The sequence below is a fragment of the Corvus kubaryi genome, unplaced genomic scaffold (genome assembly GCF_017639235.1).
Source record: "Corvus kubaryi isolate FWS band 111438036 unplaced genomic scaffold, C.kubaryi_AGA036_p1.0 37392, whole genome shotgun sequence".
Lineage (NCBI taxonomy): Eukaryota > Metazoa > Chordata > Aves > Passeriformes > Corvidae > Corvus > Corvus kubaryi.
The window spans coordinates 467881-482492 of NW_024581131.1; the positions used below are offsets into that span (position 1 = coordinate 467881).

The window sequence follows — 14612 nt, forward strand, 5'->3', positions numbered from 1 at the left end:
TCACAGCAGGGGACTGGAACTGGATGATCTTTGAAGACTGTTCCAAACCAAACCATTCTATGATTCTGTAATGCTCCTGAAGGTACCCCATTTAAACCATCCTCCCTCACCAACCTAGACAAACTTATGAGATGCCCCAATGATTAAAACTGCCAAGCTAAAACTTTCACTCTTTTAAGTGCTTGTAACATCACTCTGGTCTGAAATAAATGGGAAGAAGTGAAGGAGAAGGCTCAAGTTTCTGGGTTTATGTTGCAGAACGTAGCACAGAACTGCTCTCCTTTGCAAGGCTTAAATGATGCCAGTGTTTTAGAAGCAGCGCTCCGCCTCTGCCAGGACATTTAAAAGCATGTAATTGTGGTCAAATCCAGGATGCCTATTTAAGTGAAATCTCCTCTAGATTTCCTTCCCCACTCTGAAATTAAACAAACATTGCCAGTACTGAGCTGAGAGGGTGAACGTGCAGAGTCACAGGCAAGGGCAGGTGCCAGGCCAGTGCCAGAGAGCTTAGCAAGAAAATGCTGTTTGTCCACTCAGTATCAGCAACTTCCTGCTTAATCCACCACCAGCTGTTCCTGGCAGGTAGGTTACTGAGAACTGTGCAGGTCAGGGAAAAGCCACAAGTGTTGGAGGGGGAATCAACAGGAACACACCATCCCCAGCAGGTGTTAGATAGCACAGTCTCCAAAGCCCATGCAAGACCCCAAACTGAAACAGAAAGGGTGCACACATTTGGGCATGCTCTCACACAAAGAAAACCTTACCTTTCTGTCAGTTCAATGTGCACATGTCAAAATTCCATTAAAAATATGAAAAAATTTATTTTAGACATTTTGAAATACTCTACTGCAGGAGCTACGAGAATACAAACCAGTCCCAGAGCACACTTTGGCAGATGCTGCATAAATGGTGGCTCACTGCCATCAGGAGCAAATCAACCTCTAAGCTTCCCAGAACAATCCAGTTTCCTGAAGCATTTACAAAGCTTTTTCCTTGAAGAACATTTTTCTAACTAATCAAACACTCTCAGTTCCTCCAACAATGTACCTCCCCCCTAGTTCCACTTAAGTAAAGTGCAGTAGCTCATGTCAGAGCCTAAGCTACTTTCCTTGAGAAGTCATTTTAACTCAACCCACTTCAAGAGATGCTTCTGGCCACAACTCTCTTTAGTTTACCCATTCTAATTTCTATAAAACTCCCTGAAGCCTGTCAATATCCTACTGCTCCTTTGGGGTTGCTCTCATGTTGTCTCCCCACTAAATATTTTTCCATAAAGTAAACAATGCAGAAATCCAACCTTATGATTTCTGTTAACAGGTACATTACTTACCAGTAGCAGGTAACACAGGCTATCCTTTACTGTCTATTTTGCATTCTGAATCTTAAACACATGGTAGACTACAGGGGCCAAAATGAAATTAAAAAGTGGTTTTCCACCGTCAGACTCCATTGAAGGCAAACAGAATAATACCTACATCAGTACTAGTCAGTGCAAGATTAATTTTGGAAAAGACAAATTTCTCCTTGCCACAAATTGTGACAATGACAAGACTTTTAAAAATGCTTTTTTAAAAATTATTTTATTTGCTTTGTAGACTCAAACCCCTTAATACCCTCACAATATTTATAGCTGCAAAGATCACTGAAGATTTTCTAAGGGCTAAAATTAGTAGGTTTTATTTACGAAAAACTCAAGAAATGATGCAGACTTGTCCTAAATGTGAATGCAAAAAACTTATATTAATTTAAGGAGGTAGTAGAGACCTGTAGAGTAAGCACAAAGGAACGTCTGGATGGCTGCAGCAGCAGGGACTCAGCAGCCAAAATGTGAGGCAGCAAGTGGGGAGGGTTTGAATTTGAATATTGGGTTCTAAGCTGTTTTCAAGGTACACTCCACACTAAAAGCTCTCACAGCAAGAAAAGCCACATCTTTTTGTTTTAAAGACAGAAATTATAGAAATTACATCCGTGGGAAGAGAACAGTTCCCATAAACAAACAAATCATGTGACAACTTTGGGAAAATATGTAAGAAAATCTTCATGGAAAGCCCCAGGTTTGACAGATGTGTCTGACAGAAAAGGAAAACAAAAAACCCCAAAGCAACTGAAAATATTGGTCTCTCCCATCCCCAGACACAATCCGCAGAGCTGGCAGGTTCTACACCAGCCTGACAATCCCTTGCTCAGTAGAGGGGCCTGAAACAAGTGCAGCTCCTCTGGAGGAGGTTGCTCAATGTGCCTGAACAGGACAGAGATGCCCAGTTACTCTCCAAGAAGCCCAGTTCAACCACAGGGACTGAGCTCCCAATCCCACCTTCCGCACGGTCTCCAGTTCCTTCTGCTTGTTCTCGTTGGCCGCCTGCAGTTCCTTCATCTGCCGCTCCAGCTCCTCCTGCTCAGCCAGCAGCTTCTGGCGCAGCTCCTTCCGTTTCTGGCGCGCTTCTTTGTGGGGAGGAGGGCTCCCCGCCCGCAGCAGGTTCACAGTGCTCTGGATGGCTGGAAGGGACAGGAAGAGAGCACCACTGAAGGGCAATGCTCAACTTTCTGGACAGACTTCATGAATGAATGCCTGTGGTGCTGTGCTGTCTGTTGTGTTGGGGATTTAATGTATTTTTAAATCAGAAAGAACTGTTGTCAGTTGTCCTAATTCTCATCAGGCTGGCTGTCAACACGAACCAAAAGTGAGACACTTAGCTCTCAGCATTGGCTGCGTGCCACAGGGGTAAGGTCTGGCAATTCCACTGAATTATGTCAATTCCAACATTGATTTGTAACAGGCCATGGACATATGCATCCCTTATATGCCCAGCTACAAGAAAAAATCCCGAAACTTTGTGATTTCTTACTACCTAGACTCAGTGACTCTAACCAAGAAGTAGGATGTTATCTGTCTTCCCTAGAGCCAACCTTAAACCCTGTATTCTTACAGATATTCCAAGGGAAAACTTTCTCCCAGTAAGACAGTAGCTCTCATTCACTTACATGCCATGAGGAAATATTTAAGACAGCAAAGCTGAGGAGTGGCACATGATTTTGGTATTTTATTCACCTACCATAACCATGAAAAAATACCTCCTTTTGAATCATTTGTCATACACCTGACTTTGGTGCAATGAAACACATGCTGCAGGTAAAGAGGGAAGTGCAAATGAAAGCCCACAGCTCCAAATATTTAACTGCTGCACATTCTTCAATGGCATTGGCAACAACAGCTTTGCAAGGGCTTCTGTCTCGCTCTGCAGATGGATGTACCCATCACACAGCACATATCTGAGAAGGCTCACAGGAGGAATGATTTTACCATGGGAATAGAAGAGCAAGCCCTACTCCCAGCCTTGTCCTCAGCTCACCAAAACATATGGCTTTAAGCAAAACTGTAAAAGCAAAGCCAGTATTTTATGGCGCCAAAATGAACAAACTTTCCCTTTCTCCCCAAAACCAACAATTTACAAGATTGCTTCGCTTCCCCATTCCTAGAATTACAGCCAAGATAGAAAAAACAAATATTATAATCATTTTAGTTTGGCTATGGCTGCATAAATTGAGGCACTTACATGACAAAAATCAATTTCCCTTACCTGGATCCTTAGTCCTTCCTGAGTCTCAGGCCCCGTAAAGATCCATGTGCCCAAAACACAGACATCAAAAAATCCCAAGACCAAAAATTTCAAATTCGAGTACAGCACAGCCGTAAGAATTCCACTAACCTTAACTTTCACGTACCTAGACTTTTTGAAACCTCACCTTGAATCCATTCCTGCTTCTTCTTTTTATCAGAGGCACTGATCTCAAAGGTTTTATCAAGACATTTTATGAGAAAAAGGCATTTTTTCCCATCTTTGTCAGGCAAGGCCTACAATGGGTAACAATAAAGATTAGCTTTGCAAACACTGAAATCTAAATTATACAGTCAAGCAGCATCTATGCAGTTTTGCGTCACAGAGCTACAAACACCAGCACTAAGAGCCTTTATTAAAAGGATGTTTATGAACTGGTTTTATATAAAACAAAAAAAATCTCTTTTAAAAGATATCAGGAGTCAATCCCACACAAAAAAGGATTAATTCTTATCTTTAGAGACATACATAGTGTTTGGAGTGGTTTTACCTCTACACAACAGTTGCCATCCAGTATGATGTCTCCCTTCTTGTCCTTTAAATCTTCACTTACATAGTAGGAAATAATATTGGGTTTTAGCACAAACCATCGTTCCATCCAATTTTTCCGTTTGTGACCTTTTTTCAGCATATAGCCCTGTTAAAAGCAACAGATCAGCTGAAATGCCTGGCTTCTGATGAACCATCTGGTCTCTTGGTTATGTAAAGGTGTAAAGACCCACTAGAGCACACAGAAAAGTTACCTCATGGCCCCAAATACTTACAAAGTTAGCCAGTATTTCAGCTATACCTGCCATTTCTGTAATCATATTCCCTAAATACCTACATACTTTTGTCTGACTTCTAACTTCAAAAAAAATCACATCACAGATGAAACTGAAACATCAACATCAATATAAGCTATGAACAAGCCATACAGAAAATACACTCAAAACATTCCAGATTAAGAGGATGAAGGAGTTGGAAAGAAGACCAAGGAACATTTTTCTGTAATGGCTTTCATCTAAACCAGTTTTTGATACATGCAGATGTGCTTGTATTAAAAAAAACCAAAGATATAAAGAAATGTGCTGTGGCATATTTAAGCCAAAGATATCTTCCTCTACAGGTCTGAGGAGAAAGAAAACATTCAGAACAGTTGAAGAAGCGTTTTTGTTTAAAAAACAAACCAAGCCAAACAAAAGCCCAAACCACCCCCTACATATACAGCTTATCTGTGCTCAGCTTTTCTAGTCACTTAAACATGTCCAGAGCCAAGGCCTTGCCTATTCCCATGTGCCATCCCACTCCCTTGCTCCAAACCAGGAATGCACAGAGAAACAGCTTTGTTTGCCATCTCCAGACTCCGGTCTGAGCTCTGGGTGGTTGCAAGGTCATGTGAAGGACTCCTGCAGCTTCAGTCTTTCATGCTTTACACAGTCTAAATCATAGCCAGGGGTTTTTTTCCCTTCCTGACTTACCAAATTTGCTTTCAAAGCCAAGTCAGACTAATACTTTCCCCGCAAATTTCTGCAAAATCTTTACTATTACTTCAGTATCAGCTGCTTCTCATCTTCCAAGAGCCCACTGAGAGCTCTTGAAAAGCACAAGCTTTTCCACACCAACTATTATCACACGAAGGACACATCTTTCAGAACACTAAATATCACAGATTTAACTATTGCTGCTACCTGCAATAAGCCTTGGAGATCCAGGATGTGTTCAATAAAAACGGTAGCACGACGCTTGGTTGCAAGACCATGCGTCATTAATTAGTATCTTGAGGCAATTATATGATTACTGCAATAAACAGGATGATTCTGTGAATCAACAAGGTGTCAGGATACTGATACAGGGAACTCTGCTCTCCATGGGGCCAGTAACTGTCCCAGATGCCCAGGAGGCGCTGGGCCAAATCCTGACACTATTTTTAAGTGTCAAGGAACCATTCAAAGGCACTCAGACATCCTTGATAAAGAATCCCAGGCTCCAAGGGAGGAAAGAAAGGAGACACAAAACAAAACAAAACAAAAAAATGGTGTGGGGGAAGACACACAATGCAGAATCAAAACTGAAAAGAAATCCAATTTCCTCACAAGTTTCAAGTAGGACTGAACTGACACTGGTTAATTTATTTCCATGGTATCAAACAGCAGAATGACTTCATTTTGCCCTCACTTGACTTTATGTGTGTGTGTGTGTGTCCCCAGCCCTCACCTCCAACAGGCAACCAGCAGTTAACAAAAATAGACTTTTGCATTGTTCTGTGGGTATTCTGAAATAATTTCCTGTGCCAAGACTTTCTGATGGTTTCTTCAGAATAGCTTTGGAGAGCCTGCCAAGAAAGCCTTTGTTTCTCTCCTCACCAAGAAATCAAAGACTAAAAAAATTCTCTTGTCAGGTAAAAGTCAATTTTAAAGAGCTCTCTAGGTGTGACCCCTCAGGTCCCTGCGGTACTTACAATTCCCATGAAAGAAATGCAATTTTTAAAGGCATTCCTAAACTGGTAATTCTGAAGAAAGAAATTGGCTAAGTATACAAAGGCCAGCATGACTTCTGGAGTCTGAGTGCAGGTAAATAACTTGTTGGCCATGTAGCCTGCTAAGCAGAACAAGAAGGGAGAGCTCTCTGGTTCCTCCACACCTTTCTGCCCTGTTGAAGTGGGGCAACTTAGAAGCCAACATTTCAGCTAGAGAATACCCTGGCCCAGACCCTCTTGTTTGAATACAGAGGTGGTGCCCAGCACAGCTGCATTTCCTACAACATAACTGAAACTGCAGAAAAGCATTTCCAAAGGCTGAAGAGCTGTCATCAGTTTGGGAACTGAGAGCATGATGCAGCTATTCTGTGAACTAACAAGCAGCTGATACTAATATAAAAAAGGCCATATTTCAAGTCAGAGCCCACTTCTTTCTTTCATTTTCTAAAAGCAAGCTCTCCCAAGAAGCAACTCACTCATAATACTGCTACAATTACAACAGTCTGAACAGTAGTACAATTTCTTTTATAAAAATAAGCTCATATTAAAGAACCCTTATGGATAATTTACCTCATTTCCTCCTGCTCATCATTCAATAGGGTAACGAAATTCGAGTACAAATTGAACATTTTCTAATTAATGCAATAAATTCTACCCCTCTCTGTGGTTCTTACCTGTTTGAGTACATCTAGTATGAGCTCATTAAAGACTTCATTGATTGCCATGGACACTGTCTGCCTGTCCATTCCTTTACTGAACTGCCCACTTCCGATGAGATCAATCAGCTCCCACGCAGAAAGACCCTCTCGACTGGTGTTGAGAGCAATCTTGTAATGGTCAAACTGCTCTTGCTGCCAGCCTGCTCCCATTGCTTCAGTGATTTTTTTAAGTAAATATTCAATCTGTGCAGAAACACAAACAGAAATCCATCACTTGCAGCAGGCTTGGAAATCAAGTGCTTCAGAGCTGTAAAGTAAGCTTCTCCAGAGACTCTCATTACAGCGAGATTCCTATGCTCACATGTAGGCCCATAAACGTAGGTGGTTTAATTAACAAAGGTTTTAAGTTCCTGTCTCAGCTGAACTCTTGACTGTCAAGCCCGTCCCACAGCTACTCTCTCCAAAGTAAAACAAAGAATTGAACCTGACAGCCTCATTTAATATTTCAGATTCCTACAAAACACATGGGACCTTCCCTGCAACAGCTTCCATACTGTGATGACTGAAGCATGAGAAAGCACGAAGTTTCAGGAAGTATTCCTGTAAGCAAAAAGCAAACAAATTACAAAAAAATAAGAAAAGAAGGCCGTTTGGACAAGAAGTGAAATGAAAAATGACCAAACGATCTACACCTGTCCCCTCTTCTCTAGCTCTCAAGCACTCCATCCCTGGACACAATCCTGGCAGTTCTATCAAGAGAAATAAAAGAACAAATCTTTCACATCTGCTTTTATTGTTTCCCAAATAAACTCTCCTTGTCCTTTAATCTTTCATCACTCTGTAAGCATTACCATGCACAGGACAGTAACACCAGTAACACTAGTCAAAACAAACACAAGAATGAAAAAGAGGCAAAGAAGGCTGGGGTTCTTTAGCCTGCCTTATACGTTGGTTTTAAACTCATCACTGTTCATTTGCAGTATTTTAAACTAACCCCATCTACAGCTTTGAGCACATGCAAAATGCTTTTAATAACTCTCTAAACAAGATGATTGGTGAGGGCCTTCCTGCTACAGCTCAGAGTCACCTTTCAGCTGGTCTAACAGCATTTTGAGCACAAGTCTCTACACGAGAGATTTGGGAGCACAAAGAAAAAAAGAAGTGATCCTGTTGTCCCCCCACTTCACCATAAGGACTCCCAGGCCTCAAGGTTTTGATGCAGCACAAGTGCTAATACTGTGGCTGCTGCTCCTCTCTCCTGCAACTGGTACAGCCAAATCCCTTCCCTCATGTCTAGAGTCAGGAAACACAAGTGTGTAGTAGAACAGTAAATTCCCAAATTCACCCTACAGGTGGATGTGCTTTTCCCACTATTTCAGTTGAGTGACTGCTCTTGGTCTCACAGCCCCTACTCCAGCAGCACGTGGGTAATGCTACAGCAAAATGGAGAAGCTGCAAAGCTGCTGCAGGGCCAGGAGGAAAGTTCCTGTTCCACTGAATGAACGGGAATTGCATACACCTCCAAGACGTGGCTGTCACATCCTCCTCAAGCCTCTCTTAGGAGAAGACAGCCCAGCCAGGCACAGAATATGCCTCCAGAAACTGTAGAGAGCATTGTCTTTCATTTCAGCTTCACCAAGTAAGGCACTTCAGTATTTTTTAGCTCCTCATGCAGTTCTTACTAGCAGAGATATGGTCTAACAGAGGCCTCTGCAGAAGTGGCATCCAAATTCACAGTCTTTAAAATAAGCTTTGCTGATTTTTCACTCTCCAAAATCCTTAAGTTAAAAAAATAATTCAAGGCTTTCAACCATCAACTACCATAAATCCTCAGTGTTCAGTTAAGGGCAGGAAGCAGCTTACTTCCTACTCCAGACAAGTTTCATAGAAAAAAAAAAAAAGCAACCCAAAAAAAGCCTCCACAGCATGCAAGAACAGGAGCACTGCAAAGCTGTTTCAAAGCAAACCTCCTAAAGCCTTGATTTTTACCTACATCCAAAGCACATTCTGCCACTCTGTTCATTCCCTTTGAGCAGCATCAGTTCTGAACTACAATCCTGGACTTTAGCTGGAAGGAAAGCTAAAACAACTCAAGCTTAACTAGGTAGATAATATAACTGCCAAAATGCTACTCAGTAATAATAAAAAAAAAATTTAAAAATATGAACTCTAACTTTAAAATGCATTGCTCCAGAATTTCACAACCTCTTACACTGCTTGAGGCATGGCAGCTCTCAAATTCCTTTGGTTCATTATCTAAAAGTACCAAGTCTCACTTGCAGACAATGGAATACACACACAAAAAGAGCATACCTGAATTATTTTTTTCTCATTTCTGCTCAAGACATATGAATGAAATGTGGATCAAACTAATGGCCCAGAAATGAAGCAATGCCAAACTCTTGGCTAGTACATGTTACCATATAATACACTAAAACTAACCCAACACATTGTTTCCTTTAATGTCATTTGTACACATTTTATCTTATTTTGGTTCACAGAATAGATTTAACCATTTAAGTCTGTTAACCCCCATCTACAAGTCACTGATATGACCAGAAATCTCCTATAATCCCACTAAAGTACATAAAATATTCATTATTTTAAAATACATTAACTCTTCTTAACTGAAAAATGGCCTGTGCATCTTACAATTCAATTTCTAAAATTTAAAAAAAAAAAAAGTTTCAAGGTTTATCTTGAATTCAGTTAAGTAGATGGCTAACCAAAGTCCCCAGAAAAAGTTAACCTGATATATCTGCTCAACAGTAACAGTGACTGTTGCACAGTATGAATATGGAAGTATGAGGTAAATACAAAGAAATAAGTTGCACCAGTGTGACAGCAAATAGAGACATGCTCAAATGAGGAACCTCTGAGAGCAAATGACATTTCCCCTCCTCCACAGAGACATGTCAACACAGCAAATAACTGACAAATTAAGTCTCTTGTCTCAAATATAACCTACTCTTGTGGTTAAAAAGCAATGTTGAAAAGCAAAAGTGAAGCAAAGTTTGCTGCTATTCTGATGGGACCTTGCTTTCAGGTCAAAAATATGCAAAACACAGGTGCAAAAATACCAGGGAGTTGTTAACACTACATACACCAGTAGGGACCAAGTGGCTCCACACTACTAAAACCAGCTTCCATCTCAAATCAACAGAAACTTTTCAGCCAGAATTTTGTCAAGAGAAATCAAAAATAATATGAAGAACAGAGCTCTAACATGAGTCTGTTTGGGTGCCTCTTTCAGAGGGCACTTTCTTTTCCCCATGTTTCAGTGCCTATTTGTTTTCCTTATCCAGGTATTCCTTCTTCCATAGGGAATAAAGCATCACAGATTTTTCACATATTCTGCTATATGAGTGGGTCTCTTAGAATAAGAAAAATAATGCCTTCATGCCTGGCAGAGCACAGCAGACAAGGCTATTCTGGTTCACACTATTCAAATAAGGTTTATGATTTTAACAGAGCAGATGTTGAAAGTCTACTCACATTGTACAAAATTCTGTGGGAGTATATGTTACTGGGCAACAGCCATGAAAGCAATCATATCCCCTCTCACAGTCATCATGAACCCATTCTCCTCATCCCACCAGAACATCACTTACATTTAAGTCAAATATTTGTTTCTTCCTTTCCACCAGAAAAACCGTGTTCCTTATCCAGTGTAAGCCACTACCTTCTTTCTTTTTTTCAAAATTAAACCAGTATTAAGTATAGTAAAGGTCAACCCAAAAAACAACCTGCTGCATAAGGTGAAAACTGTATTTCATGCAGCAATCAAGGAAGAAGGCAGTGAAATAGGAAGAACTGGTTCAAGTCTTCAATGTCTAAAAATCTTCCTAACCACAGTCATAAACTTTTAGAGATCATGGGTCAATTAAAATCCCACACAAGCAGCTTTCATTCTCTTTGTATCAGTTTTGATATTATTTCTGAAGGGCCAAGGGTCAATTCCCAGTATTTCACACACTGTTTCAGTTTCTGGTACTAGAATGCAAAACAAGGAAGAAAACGTGGTCATAAGAAACACTTTCTCTGCAAGAAATGCCTCCAGAAGAACCACCACTGGATCAGATTCTCACCTCCTCAGGCTAAGAAAACATCACCACATTTTCAAATGCACAAAAAGCCACACAAGGGTTGGTCCTCTCAGGAGGACTGGAAATACCATGTGTTAATACAGTTGAAGACTCAAGGACAAGTGAAAAATGACTGTACAAATCTCTCCTCATGAAGCCAAAAGCAGAAAATATGTTTGGTTTATTTGAAACAAACTGTGAACAGTGGATGACAACACTGAGTATGCAGCTTGCAGTGTGTGTATCTGTGAGTTTCACCAGGAAGGATGGCCCAGAAACACAACTAACCACACACCACAGCTCTCGGGCGATAAAGCATTCCCAAGGCTGCAGTCACATGTACAGAAATAAGAAAGGGGAAGTGTTTGAAAACCTTTTTATAAAGCAGAAAACGTCTAGTTAAAAAATACCGAGACACACACGAGTCTGTAACAACTAAGAGGGGAGTTGTAATGAAAGCTCATGACAAAATAGAAATATTTCTCCTCTTGTGGCTTCAGTTCTCTCTACCCTTTTTCCTTTTCCTTTACTTTATCCTTCTCATGGAAGAGGTAATGCTTGCAAGAGCTGAAGGAAACACATGCTTGGATGTCTGCATCCCAGATGATCCAATGGAAAACCTGGCTGTGGGGAGAGGAAGGAGCTCCCACCTGGCCCCCGCTTTCTGCCTCGGCACATGAGCACCTTTGCAAAATAGACATTCATGGATCTCTGTTCCTTCCCAGCTCTCCCAAGTGCTCCCAGCTGCCCACCAGTAGGCAGCAGAAGGAACACTGGAGTGCAAGGCCAGCTGTGCCCAGTGCTCCCAGTAGCCACCAGCTCCTGTCTGTGTCACCTGACTTCTCCCCATAACACGGAGGGATCCTCCCAAGCTTGAAGTCACATTCCAAAACTGCACATCCCAACCCAAGCCCTTCCCCACACTGGATTTTACAAACCTTATCTCCCTCAAGTGCAGGGCTGACTTCCCTGCTTCCAGGGCAGGTGAGGAGCACAGGCCAGTCACTGCCTCTGGCTTTCAGCCTGGCCTCTGCTAAACAAGCAGCTTCTGGCCCTTGTGTCACCTCTCCACTGCTCCAAATTCTTTCTTGGTAACTCCTTTCCTCACTTAGCTCTTTCTAAAGCTCTTCTCAGCCTGCATCTCCCAATCCTTGCCAAAGTAGCCTCTCTTCCCTTCTCTGGATGAGCTTCAGCCATTCCCTATTTGCTGCCTGTTCAACACTTGGGCAGGGAATCAAGACTTTACACTTTGTAGCTGGGGGTAACAGCCCCACCACTTTCAGCTGTCTAATATGAAAGGCCCAGTACAGTAGCACCAGTGCAAAAGTACATGACATGGGCAAGAAGGAAGGACAGCAGCTTCAATATTTGGTCAGCACACTGCAAATAAGGTGAAACTGCACTCAAGCAGGAGGCTTTTCCAGATAGGAGATATGAACTCTATAAAATGACTGCAGAAACCACTTATTTTAAAAATTGCAAAAAGAAAAAAAAAAAAAAAGAGGAAATTCAGACTCCCAAGCAGGTCTCAAAGAGCAGCCCTTCCAAGGAGAAAGAAAAGGCATCCTTACAGCTACATGAAGTTGTGTTAGTACATTCACTGAAGACCTAAGAAGTCTTGCCATCCACAAGGTAGGATGCAAAAATCTTCAAGGGATCACCCTTCCAACCTGAAAGTATGTGGCAAGTTTCTCAGTTACTTATAAAGTGGAAAACAAACAAAACAAAAAAAAAAAAAAAAAAAAAAAAAACAAAAACCAAGAATGTGGAAGGGAGGGAGGAGGGCAAACAGCTGGATCCCACACAAACAGCTGGATCTCTAAGCCAGAAACTGCAGTAGATTGTGTGTTGCAATATTCTCAGCCAACAATAAGAGCAGCAGTCAGGCAGGGAAGGAGAGCCTGCTCCCTGGGTGGGAAGCTGCAGTCACACATGAGAGGTTTACACTGCTCTCAGCAAAACATCAACAGCACCAACAGCAGGGCTTCCATTCCCCTTCTCCTCTCTTCTTCACTTTGTAAAAATCCCCTCATTTTATATATGACCTGCAAGCCATTTTGTAAATAAGGCAGATACAAAACATCTGAGAAAAAGCAAAACTGACTGAAATTGAGACTTTGCATTTTTACTTTGGGAATTTTGTGCCAAGAGTAGATGAGTAAATGAAAAATTTTCCAGAAGTGCAGAGAACCTGATGCAGGACCAATGCAAACCAGAAAGGAGTGTGTTCAACAGACAGCATTCCTCCGGTGGCTGATTACATTACCTGTGTGGTCTGAGTGAAGGTGGAGTGAATACAGGCATTGTATATGATAAGAACAGAGCAGCCTTTCTTTGTCAGTCAGGCTCTGTAAGCTTTCTTTAAACAAATTGCACCATTTAAGTCTTGCTGTAATCAAGGAGATGCAGACATAGATCCACAATCAGAACTTTTTAAATAATCGAAGTAGAAGAGCAATACAGGTTAACCTGGACATTAAGGACGGGAAGGAAAGCAAACAACAGCACATAAAAAATCTGGAAATCTGGCAAACCTCAGCTCAGTGCTGACTCTGCAGCACATCTGCCAACACACAGACACACTGCCATTACCTGGCAGCAGCTACAGAATGCAGCACCAATCTGGGGCTTGCTTGGTGGAGAAGGAGTGGGGAGCAATGCCCCACAGCTGGCAGGGCTGAAGCTTTGCACCATGCCAGCAATTTAGGAGATTGGAAATGTCTGCCCACAGGTAAGCCAGGCTGCACAGTGGGGAACATACTGACAAACCAGAGACGTGGATTTGAGTCCTGGTTTTGGCATTTATTAGTGGCTCTGACCTACCAAGCCAAATTTGGCACCACTAAGAAAGGAGCTGTCTTAGCTTCTATAACCATGATCCTGTTTCCCAGAAGCAACAGAAAAAAATGGGAATGCAAGCAAGAAGACTGTCTCATTTCTCATGGAAATACAGCATGCCAGGTAGGGCCCTGGCATGGGCCAGTCTGGCAAAACCAGAAATGTAGAGTGAAAGTCTCCTTCTAAAAAGTGAGTGAGAAAGCAAGACTGAACAGTTTATTTTGATAAGAGAGTTATCTGTACTCGAGGGTTTGGCACAACACCTTGGAGTCCAACAGTTACGTTGTCAGTGGCGTGTTAACAGGACTGTTTTGATCCCTGGCTGTTCAACAATTTGCAAATATTTATTATTCAGTCCTCCAGTGCTGAACTGCAAACCACTGGAATATGTGTACACAGTTTTGCAAGGGATTATTTATGCCAACAGTTCTGATCTTTTTGCTTCTTTCCCCACCCATCCCCAAGGGGAGAACAGTGGAGATACCAAAATCTTGCTTTAGGGTTAAAATACCTATTTGAGTGCTGCCAATACTTGTTCATGAACTGAAAGTATAAAGAGATCTCTCTGGTATTATTCCTTTTCAAGCAAGAGTGAACAGGTGGTAGCTGGTTTGGATCAGAAACAGACATCATCAGAAAAGCTTGTATTGGCCTTTTCATCAGGAGGGTGACATGAGACTGAAGACTCATCTTGCAAGTCACAGTAACACATAACAGAGGGGGGCATTTTTTTTTCAGCATCACATTGATGTATTGACCTTGCAAAATTTTAACCACCTATAAGCAAGTGCAATGATGAAAGATCACATCCATGCATGTCCTGTTTATCCTGTTTAGTCCAGGCTGTTTAAATGACAGACACACAGAGCTATCAATATCTCAAGTATCCTGTGGAAATCCCCATATACGCACCCTGGAAGACAGAGAAATGCACCTGAGGCCTTACAACCCTGAA

The 14612-nt window shown here is 41.7% G+C and overlaps 1 protein-coding gene and 1 long non-coding RNA gene across 3 annotated transcripts in view; one reads left to right on the forward strand and one right to left on the reverse strand.

Moving 5' to 3' along the window:
- Positions 1–7517, forward strand: part of LOC121669447 — a 62243-nt gene extending 54726 nt beyond the window's left edge. For both annotated transcript variants that reach the window (XR_006017771.1, XR_006017773.1), the window contains one exon: positions 7244–7517. This is a non-coding gene — a long non-coding RNA (uncharacterized LOC121669447). The remainder of the gene's footprint in view (positions 1–7243) is intronic.
- SWAP70 (switching B cell complex subunit SWAP70) overlaps positions 1–14612 on the reverse strand; it is a 35535-nt gene that overhangs the window by 7280 nt on the left and 13643 nt on the right. Inside the window, exons 4-7 of the mRNA XM_042038397.1 lie at positions 6750–6977; positions 4108–4254; positions 3745–3853; positions 2315–2496 (exon numbers count right to left, since the gene is read on the reverse strand). Of these exons, the coding sequence (XP_041894331.1) occupies positions 2315–2496; positions 3745–3853; positions 4108–4254; positions 6750–6977 (666 nt within the window). The remainder of the gene's footprint in view (positions 1–2314; positions 2497–3744; positions 3854–4107; positions 4255–6749; positions 6978–14612) is intronic.